At 35.6% G+C, this 22397-nt stretch overlaps 3 protein-coding genes across 3 annotated transcripts; 1 reads left to right on the top strand and 2 right to left on the bottom strand.

Moving 5' to 3' along the window:
- Nucleotides 1-1462: 1462 nt before the first annotated feature.
- Nucleotides 1463-3658, bottom strand: LOC122585999 (receptor-like protein 19). The gene is made up of 2 exons (XM_043758114.1): nt 1805-3658; nt 1463-1494 (listed from the first exon to the last, which is right to left on the bottom strand). The coding sequence occupies exon 1, from the start codon at nt 3641-3643 to the stop codon at nt 2114-2116; it is 1530 nt and encodes a 509-aa protein (XP_043614049.1). The 5' UTR covers nt 3644-3658; the 3' UTR covers nt 1463-1494; nt 1805-2113.
- Nucleotides 3659-17529: 13871 nt separating this feature from the next.
- Nucleotides 17530-18234, top strand: LOC122588408. The gene has a single exon (XM_043760516.1). The coding sequence runs from the start codon at nt 17530-17532 to the stop codon at nt 18232-18234; it is 705 nt and encodes a 234-aa protein (XP_043616451.1).
- Nucleotides 18235-19892: 1658 nt separating this feature from the next.
- LOC122588397 (uncharacterized mitochondrial protein AtMg00810-like) lies at nt 19893-20840 on the bottom strand. Its single transcript, XM_043760505.1, has one exon. The coding sequence runs from the start codon at nt 20838-20840 to the stop codon at nt 19893-19895; it is 948 nt and encodes a 315-aa protein (XP_043616440.1).
- Nucleotides 20841-22397: the final 1557 nt, after the last annotated feature.

Here is a 22397-nt window from a genome sequence, read left to right as displayed (position 1 = left end):
CAGGGAAGGCTCCAGCTTCGGGGCAGCGGGGTCAGTTGCCTCACTCCAATTTTAGTACAATGTAATTTTTCAAAATTTAGATGGTATATTTGTAATTTCCTTGTAAAAGTAAGAAAAAATAAGTAGGAAATAAATATAAATGTTACCTTCGTTGTCAACTTGTCATAAACTTATTATTTGTATGTCATTGGTCATCAAATATTAATTTTAAGATAGATTTTTTCATTAAGAGATTAAAAAAACCTAAGTTATTTTGATTTTTAATATAAAGAATGAAGTATAGTTTAGAAAAAACTTTCATTGTTTGAGTATGTAAATGTGTAGATATTATAGTGGAATTGTTTATAGAAAATGTATTTTCTTTTAACTTATTATATATATTTATCACAAACAATTAATTATAATTATCATAATGTAGAGAATATATATATATATATACAAGCTAATTTCAGTATATCTAAAGAAGTATATTTTTTGGGTTTCTTGTATTATATGATTGAATACGTTTTCATTTAATAAGATCTTGTTTGATACGTGTGGTCATTATTTATTAAGAAAAACTAGTATTTTTAAATATGGGTATTAGACCTGGTGTAGATAACAAATTTTTTTGAGGGTCTATTTTCTATTTTCAAGCAAGGACTCTTTTTTTGTTTTGTTTTGTTTTTTTTTTATTTTCAGATACGACTGTTATAAATATGACAAATAACTTTTAACTTTGCCCCCTCGCAAAAAATATTCTGGCTCCGTCCCTATATAGTAAATCACCATTTATATTCATAATGCTAGTATAATAATAGGGTTTTTTTTTTGTTGTTTTTCTAGCGCTGTCCATATTTTTGCCCATGTATTCTTGAGAAGCACATAGCAACAAAGAAGAGATTTAAAACATCTGGAGCTGATGATGCATGTTTGCACATATGGTTAGTTTCAACTATCTAAAAAGGTTTGTCATAATTGGTAGTGCTAAACTAATATATATTTGGTATTCTCGAAGAGCTATCCTCGTGGGCTTCAATTATGTAAAAGACTAAAGGTAATCGATTTTCGTTGTATAGATTTTATTTACATTATCAAGTGTTAAGAGAACATCATCGTGGAGAAAATTTAGTTGAATAGCTAGCCTCCGTGATATATACTTATAGATTTAATAATATTTACAAATAATAATTTGGTTTCAAGTAAAAAGTAAACTATTTCACTAACCATGTGAATCATTGGAAGGTACTGTACATGATTATTAGTTTGTGGTTTATTTTGAATCTAGCTTGTTCCTTTTTTTTTTTTTTTTGCGCGTTACATACCGACATAAATTTCTAATAATTAGCCAAAAGATCGAAGCTCAATGCTCAACTATTCTCACAACTAGCATTAACTGATCCAACTATTCGTGATACCTTCTTTGCATCTTACGGAAAACGTACTAGATTATGAGAAGAACTCTATAGACAGATTGCTCGATGTTGTCTCTCTTGTAGCTGATAAATCTCTCACCTGTTGGACTATGTTATATTTAATTGAAAACATAATAATAATATAACGTCATTAATTGACTGCATCAGTAATTAAGTTACATCATAATTAAATATCAAACTAATAATAATGGAAAGACTAATTCAACACAATAAACAATGAGTTTTTAACTAAAATAGTGTATTTATAAAAATTATTTACCAAAATGGTATATTTTCAAAAATATTTACCAAATTAGTGTTTTTCATTTTATTTTATCTTTCAGTCAAAACCAAAACTGCTGATAAAGATTCCACATCCATCTTCCATTCTTTTTCTTTTTATCACTTACACACTTTTTGGGAAACCACTCAATCATCATATACACTAGATTCCATTCATCCTTATCATCCATAAACACCATCTACCATCATCCATAAAGATCATCACCCACGAGCCGCCGTCCACCACCGCCACCTGATCGCAACCATCAAGAGCCGCTGCATTTTTCTGGCCACATCCAAGTTCCAACTGTCATGATTATACGAAAGTACCTAATAATATGTATTGTAATATGTACGTAACTTTATTTTGTATCATGGAACAAGCTAGCTAATTAAACTATTAAATGATAATCCAACACTACTTTTCTTCGATCTCTTTAGTCATCCCTCAACTTTCGTTCATTAACTAACCTCAAAACCCAATTTGGTTTTCCCTTAATCAACATAACACATCCAAAACCTATTCCAAGTACAATACCCCATGCGTACCCCAATACAACAGATTGCCATGTAAATCCACTGAAAAACGTCGAGTCATCATCTTCTTGTAGCGGTGACAACGGTGGTCTTGTTGCTACTTCATTTTCTCGGCATCCTTTTGGCAATGGGTATCCACACAATGCAGGGTTTCCTTGATACGAATTTGTTTCATATGTATTAAATTGCCCCCCTTGTGGTATAGTACCAGAAAGTTGATTATTTGAAACATTGAACACGGCCATAAATGTTAGCCTAGTAAGCTCAGGAGGAATTTTTCCCGTGACTTGGTTTGACGATAGATCTAGCGATTCAAGTAGTGTCAAATTTCTAATCGTTTTAGGAATATGTCCGGATAGTTGGTTGTGAGATAGGTTGAGGTAACGAAGAGAGTTAAGCATTCGAATATTATCTGGAATCTCTCCTTCAAATTTGTTGTTCGAAAGGTCAATAGCTGTCAACACAGTTAAAATTCTGTCGATTTTCATTTCCTGTCCTTTAACAACAAGCTCAACACTCTCTTTATATATTTCGTTACCCATGTATCTTGGAACTCTTTCTTGTTGATTAATATCCATCATGGCCTTAAAGTTCTCGAAATAGTTGGATGGCAGATGACCAGTAAACAAGTTTCCAGAGATATCAAGGATTCGTAATCTAGGAAACGGGAGCAGACTTCTTGAAATGTTAACTGGTCCATGAAGTCTACCGGATTTCAAAACAAGAACTTCTAGTTGTGGAAGAGTGTCAAGCCATTGGGGAAAAACGTTGCTTATCATGTTTTTTCCAAGATCTAGAACTTGTAGACGACTGCAATTCTTTAGGCTTCGTGGCACTAGACCTTGTAATTGATTTTCATAGAGATTTAGGCTAGTCAATCTACTACCATTCTTGAAACAATCCGGGACTACACCACTGATCATATTATTCGACACATGAAAAAATACCAAAAAAGTTGAACTGCAAATTGATGAGTGAATTTGTCCTTCCATTGTATTGTTCTTGATAGAATAAGCAACTATGTTAATAGGTACTTTTGGGAGAGTTCCATGAAACATGTTGTCATCAAGGTTGAGGTATCGAAGGGACGTTAAATTACCAATAGAATTAGGGATTGGACCCGTGAGTCGATTTCTTGGGAGAGATAACTCAATTAAACCACTTGCATTACCAATTTCGGGTGATATAGGACCAGAGAATAAATTATCACTCGCTGTGAATGTCTCGGTTAACTCACCAACTCGTGGTAAAGGACCAGAGAGCATGTTGTTATCAATTGAAAGCCTCCTGATCTTACCCAAGTTAATTTCTTTAGGAAACTCACCACTTAAATAATTTGAGAAAAAGTACACCCTATCGAGCCTAGTGAAGTTTCTAAAGGAATCCGGGATTTTACCAATGAGATTATTATCAGATATCTGTAGGTCCATGAGATCATAAGCACCAACAAGTTCCGATGGAATTGTCCCAGAAAGCTTGTTATCGTAAAGATAGAAGAAATACATACGAGTTAAATTTCCTAAAGAGGATGGGATCTCACCGGTGAGATTGTTTGATGAAAAGTCAAGGTTTTCAAATTTCCTTGATAGCATCCCAATTTCTTTTGGTATTGTTCCAGAAAGACTGTTTTCAAAGAGGTAAAGGTGAACTAAGTTGGTCAAGTTGCCTATACTTTTTGGGATACCACCAGTAAGGCTATTTGACTGTAAATAAAGAAATTCTAAATATTGTAACATTCCTAAGTTGTAAGGAATCGCCCCCGAGAAGTCATTGAAAGACAAGTCAAGACGTTTGAGTCGGGAAGCATCGGATAGATTAGAAGGAATAGGCCCAAAGAGTGAATTGTTATAAAGTTCTAAAACTTGAAGATTTTGAAACGATGCGAAATCAAAATAGCTTAGATTACCTCTTAGGCTTGAACGTACAATTGTGATGCTGGTCACATTAATTTCTGATGAACTATTGTTATCGCAAGTGATCCCAATCCAGCTTTTGCAAATGTCAACTTTTCTGTCCCATGATTCGAGAACCAATTGGCTTTGGCTGTCAAGGCTTGACTTCCATTTCAAAAGGGCTGATGCTTCGTTTTGTGCTTCTAGAACACTCATGTTTATACAAATTGACATCAAGATTATAACTATGAAAATCTTGTGAGATACAAGCTTTTGAGATTGTATTGAATTCATGTTGCACTAGGTAGTACAGAAGCAGGTTATGGTAATGGAGTAAAACATAAGGTGTCATATACTCATATATGAACCCAAAGAAAAACGTATTGAAAAAATGAGTCAAGCCACCTAAATGGACTAATTAAAGACCTTAGTTTTAATAAATTGACTAATTCAATATTCTGATGTGTGAATATGGGTCACAATATAACGTGTGATACACTCATAATATATAGCTCAATCATATATATTTTTTGAGTTTTATTAATGGAGTGATAAATCTACAACATTATTAAGACATCTACAATAATATATGTTGCATACAGTTATACATTGTGTAGTATAATATGTATAGTTGTTGTAGATGGTTAAAATGTGTTGTAGATATGTCACTATTCTTTTATTAATCAAAGCTCTAAGTATTTTTGAAAAAATGCATTAAATAGTTGTACCTTTATTATAAAATTTAGGAGTGTGTTGTTGATATGTAAAGATACAAATTTTTTTTACACATTAAGTGAAGCTTCGACTTCATTTAGTATTTTTCTTTTTTTTTAATTATAGTTTTCATGGCTAATGTTCTTTATCTATATGCAAGGAGTTAATATTGTTCTCAAAAAACAGTCAATCACTTATTATTTGCTTATTGTAGATTTTAAGTGAAGACATGAAAATTACGTTCGGGGTGATCAATTAATATTTTGATTTTAGATACATATGAATGAAGCGGTACCAGTTTTGACAAATTGGGTGAGCTAAACAAGTCAGAAATGATGAAAAGAAGACCTAACGGCCGAAATGACTTTGTTTGAAAGGACCAAATTGACAAGAGTCCTTCAATGCCCGTTGGACTTCATTTAATGCCCGTTAGCCTCGGCACTTAACACAATAGAAAAATGATATTAGTACTTTTTTATTATTTTATCATACTGTACTAGCATTATAACACATCGTACAAATTAATAATGTATGGATGTGGTAGATGAATAAAAACCTTTGGTACTAATATCATAGCCTAACGCAATATATCTTGGACGACCATTAGACAGAAATTTGTAGCAATGACAATATACAATAATATATAGATTGATTTGTTAATTTTAATAATGACAGAAATTTGTAGCAAAGACAATTAATATACAATATTATATACAATAGATTATTTGTAAATTTTAATAGTATATTATATTATATTATATTATATTATATTATATTATATTATATTATATTATATTATATATACTAAGGGAATAGATTGTGAATAGTATCTCGCTTGTGTGGTGAGTTACTATTCGTCCATGTTATAACTTGTATCATTATTCGGATTTTTTCAAATCGCATTCCGTTCAAGTTTTCTATTATGAGTTACTTTTTTCTTTTTTTTCATATGTTTTTCGTTTCGAATTTTCAAATAATTATATTAAAAAAGTTAATTCTTTTTTGTAATAATATTCAGATTTTACCACGTTAGTTCCCTTTCATGTTTAAATTTACAGGTTAATTCTTGGTTTTTTACATATTTTTAATTGTTTTGGGTTTTCAAATAATATATCAAAACTATTTTTTGGTTGGCTTTGAATAAATATCTATTTCATATTAAGATTTTAACATACATATATAGTGACACATCATCAATAAAAAAATATAATTGTTTTCAGGTTTTCAAACAACATATTAAAAAACTTTTATTAATTTTTTTGTGGTATTGTATTTGAATAATTATGTCATAGTTTTTAGTAAACATAAATCATCAATAACAAAAAGTAATTGAACTAATTCGCACGTCCAAACGGTAACTATTGTGGTTTTGCCTTTAAATAAATACTGTATATATTTTATATGATAAACTTTTAAACAAACCTATCCGTGACAGAATGTTTCTTAATTTAACGCAAATATATCAAATAACACAATCTCGTTTCAATACGACAATTGATGTCCCGCAACACGAGGCTGGAAATTTCCTAAAAAGTAAAGTAACTCCCAATGCTGTCTTCCGCGGGTTTTGGGTCCCAATACCGTCGTCGACGGTGTATGGGGGAGGTTGATATGTAGACAGCCTTACCCCTACCAAAGGTAGAGAGGCTGCTTCCAGGTTCTACCATAGGTAGAAAAGGACCTCCAGCCTTGCTGGGCATGAGGATCGAACCCATGACCCTGTTTCTAGAAGCATGAGCTCCAACCACTGATTCAACCCAGTTGATTTTGAGGCTGGAAATTTCCTAGTTACTACTAAATTAGTTGGTTGATAGATAAGCCGTAGAGCATATGGGCATATGGCGATATGAAATAGGAATTGGGGACGACCCAAAAGAGGTGATAGAGGACCATTTTTGCTGACTCGTGACTCCCACCTTTGAATTGTTTAAAACAAACGTCTTTACTCTTGAAATTCAAATTACCTTTTCATTTTTTGCAACTTCCGATTTTAAAATACTTCAAATATTCTTATTTTTTTATCAACCAACTTAAATATATCCATTTAAAAAATCTATAATAGTCTTAATAAAATTATTAACAACATACATTACTCAATCCTTAAGATAACTACATTACCCTCATTAAAAACAGAGCCAGAAAATACTTAGCGAGGGGGAAATTTTAAAGAATGTTTATCATACTTATAAGGTCGTATCCGATAATGTAAAAAAATTTGGGCCCTAACTCATGGACTCTCAAAAGAATTTTCATCTCCACACCGGATGTAACACTCAAATTTTAATTCTTGTAATGAATAAAAACCACATATGCTGGGCAAAATCTTATTAAATGAAAACATATACAATCATAATGCAAGAAACCCGAAAAATATATCTTTTATGAAATAATTAGCTTGTATATATATATTTCCTACATAGCTATTATGATTATTATAATTAGTTGTTTGAAATAAATATATATAATAATTTGAAAAAAAAAATAATTTTGTCACAAAAACTTACACTATTAATGTATTACATATTTACATACCCAAACAAAAATAAATTTTTCTTTAACATTTAATCAATTTTTTTCTATTAAAAATTAAAATAATTTAAGTTATTTATTCTTCCAATGGAAAGATCTATCTCAAAATTAATACTTTTATGACTACTTATCTCTAAAAAATAAAGTTATTACAACAAAAATAATATTTGTATGTATTTCCTATTTATTTTTTCTTACTTAAAAAAATTTACAAAATACCATTAAAATTCTAAAAAGTTACATTGTAGACCCCTCACTACTACTGTCACCGCCCGTCATCTCTATCGCTGTCACCCGTCATCACAGTCGTTATATTACGTGGAAACTAGGCTTTTGTATAAAAATATTTTAGTATTCATAAAGTATCGAAATGATTAAGTAAATTAAACATAAGCTAAAAATGAAAATGTTTGAAATTTTGAAAATTTCATGTTATGGAATTAATTTGCTTGCCTAATCATGGCTGGACACATCACATGGCATGTCAATATCAATTTTCTAGTCCGGCCACGACTTCTTTGCATTTCACTTTTTTAACGAAGCGTGTAACACGACCAGACAAAAAAGTAGCCCACCACCCACTATTAGCGGCGACGTTGCCGTAAATAGTGACAGATTGATCACATTCAAAGCGACCGTTTCACGTGCAGTGGACCCCACTATTTGCGGCGACGTCGCCGCTAATAGTGGCCCCCCACTACAACTGCATCGATTTAAAGCGCAGATCATCTCCTTTTCCTTTTATTTTTCTTTCTTCTCCGTAATACCTCCGGCCATCTCTTCCTCCATATTTTCCTTTCTTCTCCATATTATCCTTTTTATTTGCATAATCCGGCCATCTATCCCCTCATTCTCGTTATCAACAATCCTTTTTACACGACTCACGTTTTTCGGCGTCCCGGAGTCCATTTTCAGACGCAGTTTTAGCGGCGACTTTTTTCCGACGAATAAGCTTTCCGGCCAACCAGATGATAATTCCTATGGGCTGCCATCTTTTGATCCTATCGAAGTATGGCAAATAATCATTCCCGAGATGTCAGTCGGTGAAGTATGACAAATAACCATTCCCGAGATGTCAGTCGAATGCCACGTCACCACTATTTGCGGCGGCATCGCCGCTAATAGTGATGACGTGGCATCCGACCGTAGTGGTCTGTCAGGCAGCGTTGCAGTATGTCGGGGGTCCCACTATTAGCAGCGACGTCGCCGCTAATACCCTGGTGGGTTGACGGTTGACCTGGTGGTGTTACCCAATTCCTTTTTTAAGCCTTTGTTTTTTGTTGACTCCAATGCCCAGCCAATCAACAATTGTCAGTTGTCACTATCAATTTTCACATTTTATTTTTGAGAGTTGAGACTTTTGGCTGGGAACGGAGCTCACAAACACCCTCTTTTCAGTAACTTTTTTATTTTTCTTTTGATCACGGTGAAGAAATATAGAAAATGTTCATATTAGGTTTCTCCCAACAATGATTTTTCCCACATTTCTTTCTTAGTGTCACAACCATACCATATCATCTTTAAAAAGAAATGGTTTGCTCTTCACCTTTTGTGAAGGTGTCGAACTCCCAAAGAAAAGAAAGAGCAAAAGAGTTAGGTGAAATTGAGATTAATTTTTGGTAAACACTATTGAAAAAAAAAATTAAGGATTATGGCATCGGAATGTAATCAACTATGACACAATAGTTATGTAATGTAGTGATCTTTCAAAATGGCTATCTGATGTAAGGACCTCTTTATTTTGTTCTTTCAATATATGTTACCCGATTTGTAACAGATAGTACCACATCAGATTCCACGTCACAGCCACGTAGGATGCCACGTATCTTTTTCAGTTCTATATCTGCATATATATTATAATTTTGGGGTATATATAATTACAAACTCAAAACAAAACAAACTTATCTTTATAGATTCGAAGCAACCTATTTGTTACCAGAAACAAACAAGCAACCATTTCATTTAGTCAAACTTTTCATCATTTCATCTTTGTTATCATTTAACCTTTTGAAAGAACCAGACTCGATAAACCGAAAATACAATTTTTTTTTTTACATCCCCACTGCGCTGCAGTGGGAATCCTCGGCCAAAGATTGAACATGCCCCACTGCGCCGCAGTGGGCCACCTGATCAGCAAACCAAAACCATTTTATCACTTAAACCAAATTGCAGCCTTCCCATATCAACATGAACTTCATAAAACACATTCCAAAGATTTCCAAGACACATAAAGACACATTTTAAACAAATTTACATCATCAACATGTTCACAATTCATGGATACCATCAAATGAGTCATTTACCCATTTTGACACCTTTTCAAGCAAATATGCAACTTCACAACTGATTGAAAACTTTACGCCTGATCATAGACATAAATTTAACAAGAGTATGACCATCAACGCAAAATGTACCAAGAGCCAAAAGGTATGGGACATCTAAGCATCTACCAGAAGACCGTCATTCATCCGCAAATGACCTAATTACTGATAGGTCGTATTTTATGCCCATTTCCCATAGCTTAAGTAGTCGATTATTGAGGTTTAAGAGTCGTTTTCGTATACATTTGGTGCGTTTATGGTATTTGTTAGTGTTTCAGGGTGTTAACAGGTACTAAAGCGTTATTCTGGAGAAAACGAAGTTTCTGGAGCTAAACGAGTGTTTACGGACGTTTTACGAGGCACGAATATGTCATAGGAAGTTGGTCAATGAAAGTCAAACTTGGTCAACGCTGGTCAACTCAGAACTGCGACGCAGTACAATTACAGAGGATCTGATTGCTTCGCAGTTGGAAAGGACTGCGACGCAGTTGTATTACGATGGAACCTGCTCTTCGGTCAAAGTAAGTGAAGGTCAACGATAGTCAAAGCCAACTGCGACGCAGTTGGGGGAGGTTTCTGTGTTATTTCGGGCAACTATAAATAGAGCGCATTATTATTCTAAAACCCTAACTTTACTCTCCAGGCGATTTTAGAGCACTTTTTAAGTTTTTTTTTCTTGTATTCAACCATTTTGAAGGATCTCTAGCTCGATTGGAATCATTTCGTTTATCGTTTTCAATTCCCTGTATTCGGTAACGATGAATTATTCTATTTCGATTTGTTATTCGTATTTTAATATGAGTGGCTAGTCGCCTTTTCATCCATCTTGATGGAGTGAGACATTATGTAAGGATTGCACAATATTTTACAATTCAAGTGATTTGATTTAACGTTGTGTCGTGATCTTGATCTATTAATTCTTTGTTATTTAATTATTGATTGCGGATAATATTTATACAAAACTTAGTGACGACTAGGGTTTGGGTAGGAGTTATTTTGATTGCTTGGTTAGAAGCGATTGGTTCTATGACGGGTACGGTAGAAGGTAATTAATGATTAATAAGAATTAACAGGTTGATGTTTGGGTACAATCAATAGACATAATTGTTGTCTGAAATGACCAAAACCATTGTAGAACTAGAGAAGTTATAAAAAGGCGTCTTGGGGTACCGGTCTTAATAATGGAACTAATTTATGCAAGAGAGTCAAATGAGTTGTTAACTTGACGGGTACGGGGTTGGCGATTAATTTGAGTCTCGGTTATTTAATCACTAAATTGAATTTGAGCTTCATCAAATGTGCAATCTTAACATGTTGTCGAGCGAAATCAAGATAGGTGACCTTTAAATTATTGTTTTAAACAACAAACTCTTCTTCCGATTAATCCTGAGGGATTACTAACTCTTTTCACTAACTGCTTGCAACGTGGCAATTCGGCCACAAAACCCCCCATTTTACTCGAATCATTTAATTTTTTACGATTGCTTATAAAAGTCCTTGCGAACGTTCTCGGCTTACCAGTTTGTACTATACTGCATGCGATCAGGTACACTGCTTGTGAGTGTGTAGTAGTCAGTCTTTCGGTAAATCGTGTTTATAAATTTAAAGCTAGATTTTGCACATCAATTACCTTCAAGAACTTGCTAAATCCAACTTCGAGCTCAAATCAACTCTTTTCAATCAACAACACTAGTTCCTTCTTTCGAAACTACCTATAAAAGGGTAAACAACTAAAATATAAGCAAATGCTTAGTGAATATACTTGCATACATTTACGGATACGAAGGAGGGCAAAGTACAAGGACTTTTATCGCCATGTCACATTTACATATTCACCTTGCACATTAACAACACATATATGGATCCATATAAGCTAAACAATCATATTTATCGGGATTCTTAGGCCTCAGAGGTTCTTAGGCCTCATATCATATCAACTATCGGGATTCTTATGCCCCGGAGGTTCTTAGGCCTCAAATCATAATGCCCCGCATGGGCTTATGCCACATCAATTACCACACATGGATTTACAAACTTCAACATGAAATGGTCAAAACCACCATGGACAAAAGGCTTCAACATGATGCGGTCAATTGATCCAACATAAACATAAAGGTATACAAATATACTCACCTCCTACGCAACAAGGACAATAATGCTAAAACGATAATGCTCAAGAAGCTCAACCTATGATCATATCATAAAATGCATAAGCTTACATTAACAACTTGACTAGCTCAACCTAGTCATACTCAATCACTAGCTTTTCCTAAACCCAAAACCCAACCCATTTGTCATTGAGTTACTTTCATCTTTAACAATAACATTAGGTAGTTCCTCCTACCATTTTCATCCACATATCAATTACTAGTAAAATTCATCTTTTCTCATTAACTTAAAATTTTCACTTGAACTTGTCAATTTCATAATCAAACACATCACATAACTCAATGACAACTAGGTTAACTAAGGAATTGGGGAAAAATTAACCATAATTTATATTCTAGCAAAAATCCCCAAATTGGTTCATTCCATGAACCCTAATTTCACAAGAAGGATAGAGCTAAAGTAGGGGAAATCAATACCTCAACAAAGGAAGACTATAGATTAGGGTTTTCAATTCACAATTCTTTCCCTTTTTCCTCTCAATTTTTGGCCACCACCACCAAGACCCACAAACCCTAACTTTTGAATTCTTGAATGAAGATTATTTGATGGTGATGATTATTATGGATGTTCTTATCCTTGAATTTGAAGGATTTTAGCTTGATTTTGAAAAGAACAAGAGGAATTGCATGAAAGAAATGATGCAAGAAGAAAGAAATAGAGTGGAAGCATGCGTCATAATCAAAAGGGATGGCTGGCATTTCCTGAAGATGCCATGACCCATCTCTCCAAATGTGGGTATTTTACCCGCTATACGCTAAAGTTCCAACTAAATTAACCCCATAACTAAAAACAAAATACTAGTAAATTAATTTAATGTCAAATCTATGAAAATGAGTTAATTTCTTGTACCTTAAAATCTTGGGGTGTTACAACACTCCCTAATTTGGAACGGATCACAACCTCGTGATCCAAGCCATATGCAAGGACGGATAGTAAACAAGAACGTCATGATCGGTCTCCCATGTGCAATCGGACATCTTACCGTGCTTCCACAAAATCTTATAAGTTGTTACCGTCTTATTTTGCACTCTTCTAAGCTCTTCTTCTACAATGGCAATAAGCTCCTCAATGTAGTTCAACTTGTTATCGACCTCGATTTCATTCAAAGGCACATAAGTAGACTCGTCGGCGAGGCACTTTCTAAAATGAGACACATGAAACGTAGGATGTATTCCCGAAAGCTCATCCGGTAACTCCAAGTGGTATGCAACCTTGCCAACTTTAGCCAAAATTTTGAATGGGCCAATAAAACGAGGGCTTAACTTTCCACGCTTTCGAAACCGTAGGACACCTTTCCATGAGGATACTTTCAACAAAACACGATCACCAACATTGAATTCAATTGGCCTTCTTCGTTTATCCGCATAAGACTTTTGTCGGTCTTGAGCTGCTTTCAATTTTTCCTTGATCACATCTATCTTTTCAATGGTTTTAAGACTACTTCCGTACCACCTATTTCTCTTTGACCCACTTCTCCCCAACAAATTGTAGATCGACACTTTCTTCCATACAACATTTCATACGGTGGCATTTGAATACTAGAATGGTAGCTATTGTTGTAGGAGAATTCTACCAAAGGTAAGTGAAGATCCCAAGTGCCTCCAAAGTCAGTTATACATGCACGAAGCATGTCTTCAAGTGTTTGAATGGTTCTCTCACTTTGACCATCCGGTTGTGGGTGATAGGCGGTGCTAAGCTTGAGCTTGGTACCCATATCTTCATAAAATTTCCGCCAAAAGTGAGAAGTGAAACGAGTGTCTCTATCCGAAACAATGGAGATAGGAACTCCATGTCTAGCTACAACCTCTTTCACGTAGATCTTAGCCAACACTTCGGATGATGATGCCTCACAGATAGAAAGAAACAAGGCACTCTTGGTTAGTCTATCAACTATCACCCATATTGTATCAAATTGATTTCTAGGGGTCTTGGGCAACTTTGTGATGAAATCCATGGTGATCTCTTCCCACTTCCATTTGGGAATTTCCAACGGTTGCAACATACCATAAGGCTTTTGATGCTCCGCTTTCACTTGTGCACAAGTCAAACATTTCTTGACATACTTCACTGCATCACGTTTCATACTGGGCCACCAATATTCTACTTTCAAATCATGATACATCTTTGTAGCACCGGGGTGAATGGAGTACTTGGATTTATGAGCTTTGTCAAGCAAAACTTGTTTCAACTCACAAGAGAATGGGATCCAAATCCTCCCAATCGTAAGGTAAGGCGACGGGAATCCTTGGTAAAGTATTGAATTTGACCTTGCATTCTTTCTCTCTTGGGATCTCGTTGCAAGGCCTTTTCTTGAGCTTCTTTAAGTTGATTAAAGAAATCGTTGGTGATCAAAACCCATAGGGGAGAAACAACTAAGGCATGATGAGAACTCTTCTGGCTCAAAGCGTCTGCCACAACATTAGCCTTGTCGGGATGATATAAGATCTCACAATCATAATCTTTCAGAAGATCTAACCATCTTCTTTGGCGATTATTGAGATCTATTTGCTCAAAGAAATACTTGAGGCTTTTATGATCGGAGTAAATGATAAACTTGACTCCATATAGGTAATGGCGCCAAATTTTCAAAGCAAAAACCACCGCTGCTAACTCCAAATCATGAGTAGGATATCGTTTCTCATGCTCTTTCAATTGCCTTGAAGCATAGGCAATGACTTTACCCCGTTGCATAAGAACACAACCGAGGCCATTAGACGAAGCATCGCAATACACCACCATATCTTCCAAACCATCGGGCAATACAAGGACCGGTGCTTGACTTAATCTTTCTCGTAGTTGTTGGAAAGCCATCTCTTGTTCGCTCTTCCATTCGAACTTAATGTTCTTTCGGGTCAACTTGGTCAATGGGGAAGCTATTTTTGAGAAGTCTTGAATGAAACGACGGTAATAGCTCGCTAGACCAAGAAAACTTCTAATCTCCGACGGATTTTTGGGTTGTTCCCACTTCATCACCGCATCAATCTTGGCCGGATCCACCATAATTCCTTCGCTATTAATCACGTGACCAAGAAATTGTACTTCCCTTAACCAAAACTCACACTTGGAGAACTTAGCATAGAGCTTCTTTTTCCGTAAGGTTTCCAACACCTCCCTTAAATGGACTTCATGATCGGATGAACTTTTAGAGTAAATGAGAATGTCATCAATGAAGATGATCACGGACTTATCGAGCATTGGGCGAAAAACACGGTTCATAAGGTCCATGAAATCCGCGGGAGCATTAGTAAGGCCAAAAGGCATGACAACAAATTCGAAATGACCGTAACGAGTCCGAAAGGCTGTTTTAGGAATATCTTCTTCACGTACTTTGAGCTGATGGTAACCCGAACGAAGATCAATTTTGGAAAAATACGAAGCTCCTTGGAGTTGATCGAATAAATAATCGATTCTAGGCAGAGGATACTTGTTCTTTACAGTGACTTTGTTGAGCTCGCGATAGTCGATGCACATTCACATGCTTCCATCCTTCATTTTTACAAAAAGTACCGGTGCACCCCATGGAGAGTTACTAGGTCGAATAAAACCCTTGTCAAGTAATTCTTGTAGTTGCTTCATCATCTCTTGCATTTCCGTTGGAGCCAAACGATAAGGAGCTTTAGCAATGGGGTTGGCTCCTGGAATAAGATCACTTGAGAATTCAACTTGCCGTTCGGGAGGAATGCCCGGCAAGTCTTCAGGAAAAACATCGGCGAATTCATTAACAATAGGGATGTTTTCGATAGATAGGGGTTGCTTCTCAACATCTACGATGTGAGCAAGATAAGCATGACATCCATGAGATATGTAGCGTTTGGCACGAGCAAAAGTACACACGGATATAGAACGTTCTTTCCTATCACCGTAAACCACCAAGTCTTCGCCCTTAGAAGTCTTCAAATATACGGCTTTTTCATTACATGCGATCTTGGCGTTACAAGAGCTCAACCAATCCAGACCTAAGATTATGTCAAACTCTCCCATTGGAAAAGGAATCAGATTAGCTTGGAAGAGTTCCGAAGAGATTTTGATTTCACACCCTTTATACACATCCTTCACTAATTCCATCCTACCGTTACCAACCTCAACTTGCAAAGTATTTTCTAGACATGACTTAGACACAGGAATAACATGAATTACTCTAGTTGCAACAAACGATCTATTCACCCCCGAATCAAAGAGAATTCGCATAGGCACATTATAGCAGAACAACTCGAAGTTTGACTTGATGAGATATTACATTTTATTTATGATACACTAAAGTTTTTTTTTCCGAGAATTTAATGAAGGCGTTATTAAACTTGAAAATTTTGAAACAAACATTCATTAAAAGTGATGGTGATATTAGTATGTTTGCCAAGAAATTTTTTGATATGGCATATAATGCATGTTGTGTTTTAATATGGGGAAAATAAAATCTTTTAAAGGACGACGTTGTAAACATCGACCCTATAAATTGTGAGAGTAAAAATTTATTTCGCGTAGTCGGTGCGCAATTAATGTTTGTGGTATGTAGTTGAAAGTTGTTTGGATTATTAAACGGATGGTGTATCCCAACCAAAGTTTTTGGTATCCTAACCAAGATAGTGTGGGCCACCATGTCTGTAATGACAAATCTGGTAGAGTAAAAGTGGGCCCCCTGTCATTAATAGTCTGGTCGGGTTACCAAAAATATGGTCGGGATACCAGGCACCTTATTAAATTCTATAGTGTGTATAGTATATGTGAAAGTATCAAAGGTTTTTGAAAAGATTTTCAACTCCGGCCATATCAATTGTGATAGTAAAAATTCATTTCGTGTAGTTAGCACGTTCTTAGTCCTTTAAATGCTTACACTGTGCAGTTGATAGTTGGTTGGATTATTAAATTATGTAGTATGTGTATGTTGTGTCACTGTGTGTGTGTGTGAGAGAGTAAGCGAGTATCAAAGGTTTGTGAAAAGATAGTTAGAGGGTAGCCAGTGGTTCGTCCCTGGCCTCGTTCGACTTGCAGGGACGAATCCACACCGTTGGGTGGGACTTGTTCCTTGCTCGTTCGGCACGCTCGCCCGCCTTGTTCGTTCCTCCAGGGACTAGTCTTTTTTTTTTTTAATGTAACGGTTGGATTTCAAAAGGGAAGGAGACAAAAATAAGTTTCACAATTTGGCAAGATTAGCCCCTAAACGAATATATAGTTCAAAACAGGTTCAAAAAACTGACAACTTTAGTCCTTAACGGCTAGTTTTTCAAAATGGCTATAAATACACTTCAAGTGAACCACCATTTGACACCACTCTTGCATATATTCAGCTATATTATACCAAAACACACTTTCGTATACATAAATCATCATGAACAACCAGTTTCATTCAAGTTTTTCAACGTATACGAGACCCGATTTGTTTCCTACTAGAGACGATGATGAAGAGCTTTTTGGTAATCATGGCCGAATGTGTTGACTAGCTTGAACAAGGTGAATCATCAAGACCATACATACCCCGTAGTGTCGTCGAAAGAGATCGATATGGTGCTGACGAGCGCCTAATGGCAGCTTACTTTAACGAAAACCCAAAGTATTCGTTGAAGAGCTTTAGGCGACGATTTCGTATGTCTAGACCTATGTTCATGCGCATTGTCAACGACATAATATCATACCCATCTCGCAATCCAGCACCTGTGCCTTTGCATTTTAAAAGAATGCAAGACAAGCAGCTTGATGCCTGAGGAAAGCCTGGTTTCAGCACCATCCAAAAGTGTGTATGCGCCATACGTCAATTGGATACGTCAATTGGCGTATGGCTACAATCCCGACTCGCTTGATGAGTATCTACAGATGGGTGAAGAAACAGCAAGGTGTTATCTAGACTATTATTGTAAGTGTGTGTTTGAACTTTACAGGGATGAATACTTGCGTAGACCAACACCGGAGGACATACAACGCTTGTACGCTCGACATGAAGAGCTTCATGGCTTCCCAGGCATGCTTGGAAGCATTGATTGCATGCACTGGCCTTGGAAGAACTGCCCCAAGGCATGGCAAGGTCAGTTTACGCGTGGTGATCACGGTCATCCAACCATCATGCTTGAAGCAGTAGCTTCATACGATAGGTGGATCTGGCATGCTTTTTTCAGCACAGCTGGTTCGAACAACGATATAATTGTTCTGAACCAGTCGCCTTTATTTAGGGAAATCATTGAAGATCGTGCACCTGATAGCTCGTTCACTGTTAATGGCACCCACTACAAAAAGGGTTACTATCTTTTAGACGACATTTATCCCGAATGGTCGACTTTTGTAAAGGCGTATTCATGCCCTCAAGATGAGAAGCGAAAGAAATTTAAAAAGTTTCAAGAAAGTGCCCGGAAGGATGTCGAGCGTGCTTTTGGAGGACTTCAAAACTCATGGCACATTCTAACCTAACCAGCAAGATCAAAAAGCGTGAATCGGATCACTCGAATAATGTACGCATGTGTTATATTGCATAACATGAAGGTTGAAGACGCGGGGTACGCCATAAGCTCACTCGAGGATGGAGACGACATTGATCCAATCGTCTTACCTGAGCGTACATTCGAGGAAAGGATTGCACTTCACCAACGTACCGGCAAGGAGCTTCGAGATCGCACTGTGCATCATGCTCTTCGTCATGATCTTACGGAGCATGTATGGCGTCTCCCGGCTTAATGTGTGTTTTTTAATAATAAACTATTGTTAATGTTTTTATTTTAATGTGTGTTTTCTTTATTTGAAGTATTGTAATGTCTTTTTATAAATAAATTGTATAATGCTTTTATTTTTAATGAAGTGTTTTTTATTTGTGTATGTTTTAGTTTGTTATAATTTTAGAGGGTTAAAAGTGTAAAGTTTGGATAAATGGGTAGAATTAAATAATTGGTGGGTCGAAAACTAGTCTTTGATGGATGAGTCCATTGGGTGCATTTGGGGGGGATTAGTCCTTGGAGTGTTTTTTGCTGATGTGGCGCTGACAGGGACTAGTCTTTGGTGAATGAGTGGTAACCATTGGGGAGCCTCTTAAAACCGGTCTTATATGACCCTAAAAATAAGGGTTATGTCACTGGACGACTAATGTACTTTTCCTTATTTACATGGTTGCCATTGAATCGGATTATTTGTATATATCGCCCATAAACTTTTCAATTTTTTACACGGTTAACCAACTAATGACTTAGTAACTTATAATCACAAGTTAAACACTTTGATTTTTTATAAAAATTCATTAATTTCTCTTGGCTGCTTCTCTCTCATCTTAATCCCAATCCTTTCTATGATTGAACCACCATTAAAATACTTATAATCTAATTAAAATACATATCCAGAATCATGCGTAATGCCAAAAGATAATAAGGAAATTCAACAATTTCTCATTCAATACAAACTTCACTCTATTTTTAAACAATAAATCAACACATATAAAATGATCCAAGACTAATTTATTTTTCAAGACCCAGAAAATTAAATTTACATTCATAGATTCTAAAGCCTAAATTAAAAAAATTCTCCTTTTCTTCTTCCTAATAAAAGATCTCGGTTACCCATCTCTGCAACTGATGCAGGAAAAGAGAAGATGGCAGCGATGTTGAGGGGATTTTGTTTTTGTATATTTGAATATGCTATTGTATCCTGAACGATTTTATAACACCCAGATATAAAGATTGAGATTAATTAGTCGGCCCGATTGCCAACCTTCAAGGATAAATTATTATTATGAAAATAAGAGTAATAATCTTGATTAGATCAATACAACCATATCGAACCTTATTACAAATAAAGGGGATTAAAACCCTAATTTTGGAGCAGAGTAAAAAAGGGGAAGAACACACATGTGTGTGTGTGTGATATCAACTGCTCATCTAACCCTAACGGGTATAAGATTCTATTTATACATCTTCACTTCTAGTCTTGACAGCAATCACCCCTTGAGTTCCAAATTGTCCAATTTTAGTCCTTTAACTTCTTAAAATGACAACCTGCATTTATTCTTAACCCAGAAGTTAGTGACTATATCAAAATATATCCCTAAAGTTCTATTAAAATTAACACCCTCCGTTAATAGAACTTTAGGTAGAACCACAGAACATGTCTATCATGTTTAATTTTTCAAGTAAAAATTCATGTTGTCTCACACATAGACTTTTGGTAAAAATGTCAGCAGATTGTAAACTTGTGTTAATTTTCACAAGGTTCAGAAGCCCAGATATAACCTTTTCTCTTACAACATGAATGTCAATCTCAATGTGTTTGGTTCTTTCATGAAGAACAGGATTGTTAGCAATCAAAACAGCAGATTTGTTATCACAAAACAAGGTGACAGGAAGTAAGTTTGTAACTCCTAAATCTTTCAACGCATTCAAAATCCAAATAATCTCACAAGTTACTGTGGCCATTGCCCTATACTCTGCTTCAGAGGAGGACCTAGACACAGTATTCTGCTTTTTGCTTTTCCAGGAGATTAATGAACCATTTAAGAAAATGCAAAAACCTGTTACAGATCTCCTGGAAGTGACACACTTTCCCCAATCAAAATCAACAAAGGCAGATAAACTGAAGGACTCACCTTTGACAATATGAATGCCCTTACCAGGGTTCTTTTTCAAGTATCTTAGAATTCTAAAAGCAAGTTTCAAATGTGAAACCTTTGGTGCATGCATATACTGGCTCAGGCATTGAACAGAGTAACTAATATCAGGTCTACTAATGGTGAGGTATATCAGCTTGCCAATAATTTTTTGATATAAGGTGATGTTTTCAATAAAGGGATCGGTATTATCAAGTCTATCAAATATTACCAAATTCATGTCCATGGGTGTTTTCATAGGTTTAGCACCCAACAACCCATACTCAAACAACAAATCCATACAATACTTTCTTTGACATAGGCAAACACCCTTATGAGTGTCAATGACCTCAATTCCCAAAAAATACTTTAGTTTTCCCAAGTCTTTGATAAGAAACTTCGTATTAAGAAAGAATTTAACATTTTCAACTTGATCTCTATCATTTCCCATGATCACAATATCATCCACATAGACAAGTAAACCAATAAACAAGTTAGAATCAGTTTTAGTGAAAAGAGAACAGTCACTTTTACTTTATACAAATCCATATTCAATGAGAGCAGTGGTAAGCTTATGGTTCCATTGTCTAGGGGCCTGCTTAAGTCCATAGAAGGACTTAACTAATTTGCAGACTCTCTTATCATCCTTACAAAAATAACCAGGAGGAAGTGACATGTAAACATCCTCATCCAAGTCACCATACAAAAAGGCATTGTTAATGTCAAGTTGAAACAAAGGCCAATCATATTGAATAGCAATATTAATTAGACATCTAACAGTAACCATTTTAACAACAGGAGAGAAAGTCTCCTCATAATCAATTCCTGCCTTTTGGTTGTATCCTTTTGCAACCAACCTAGCCTTATATCTCTCTATTTCACCAGAGGACTTGTACTTTATTTTATATACCCATTTACATCCTATAGGTTCCCTCCCAACAAGTAAGTCAGTTAGAACCCAAGTATTATTTCTGTACAAGGCCTCCATTTCCATGTTCATAGCATTTACCCAATTAGAGTCCTTAGCAGCCTCTAAGTAAGACTTTGGTTCAACATGTTTGTTAATGTTAGACAGAAAACAAAAAACTTCAGGATTCAATTTAGAGTAATTTACAACTCTTTCAATCCCATACTTAACTTTTCCTTCTGACACATAATCATTTAAGTTTCTAGGAACATTAGAGATTCTGTTAGACCTCCTAACATTGATAGAGTCCACAGGAGTTTGCACATTTGTGATCTCATGATCAACAGAATGTACACCCTCATAATCCACTCTATTCCCATCTTGTAGAGTGTCACAGGGGTTATCATCATGTATTGCAGTGCCTCCACTGTCATTGGCAGATTCAGATGTACTACCAATTTCAGTGGTGGCTCTGCCATCACAATCTGAACCATTTGGATTATCATCATTGGGTCCAGTGGACTCAACAATGCTTTCTCCAACCCTGTCAAAGTAATTACATAAATCTTCATTAAACTGTTTGTTAGAATTCATTTTGAAAGGAAACACTTGTTCATAAAATTTAACATCTCTAGCATATAAGATAGATTTGTCTTCCAAGTTATACAATTTATACCCTTTCTTAGAATTAGAATATCCAAGTAACACACATTTACTAGCTCTTTCAGAAAACTTATCAATCACATTCAAGTTGGTGGCATAACACAGACATCCAAAGTTTCTGAGATGAAACAGAGAGGGTTCAAAACCAAACACCAATTCATAAGGTGTTTTCCCTTTTAAAACAGAAGAAGGAGTTCTATTGATTAAGTAGACAGCAGTGTAAATACACTCTGTCCACATGTACAAGGGTATCCCTCCCTGAAAGAGAAGAGCCCTTGCAACATTCAACAAGTGTCTATGCTTCCTTTCAGCCACCCCATTCTGTTGGGGTGTGTAAGCACAGGTAGTTTGATGCACAATACCACGATTTTTGCACATATTATCCATGTTAGAGTTGACAAACTCAGTTCCATTATCAGACCTAATAACCTTAATTAC

This window comes from Erigeron canadensis, chromosome 1, assembly GCF_010389155.1.
Source record: "Erigeron canadensis isolate Cc75 chromosome 1, C_canadensis_v1, whole genome shotgun sequence".
In the NCBI taxonomy this organism is placed as follows: domain Eukaryota; kingdom Viridiplantae; phylum Streptophyta; class Magnoliopsida; order Asterales; family Asteraceae; genus Erigeron; species Erigeron canadensis.
Note: the sequence above shows the minus strand (reverse complement) of the source record. Positions and strands in the feature narration are given on the sequence as shown.

Excerpts from the sequence above, each read along its gene's own strand:
- LOC122588397 (XM_043760505.1), bottom strand. The coding sequence starts at position 20,840 with ATGGGAAATGATAGAGATCAAGTTGAAAATGTTAAATTCTTTCTTAAT.
- LOC122585999 (XM_043758114.1), bottom strand. The coding sequence starts at position 3,643 with ATGGACCTACAGATATCTGATAATAATCTCATTGGTAAAATCCCGGAT.
- LOC122588408 (XM_043760516.1), top strand. The coding sequence starts at position 17,530 with ATGCCTGAGGAAAGCCTGGTTTCAGCACCATCCAAAAGTGTGTATGCG.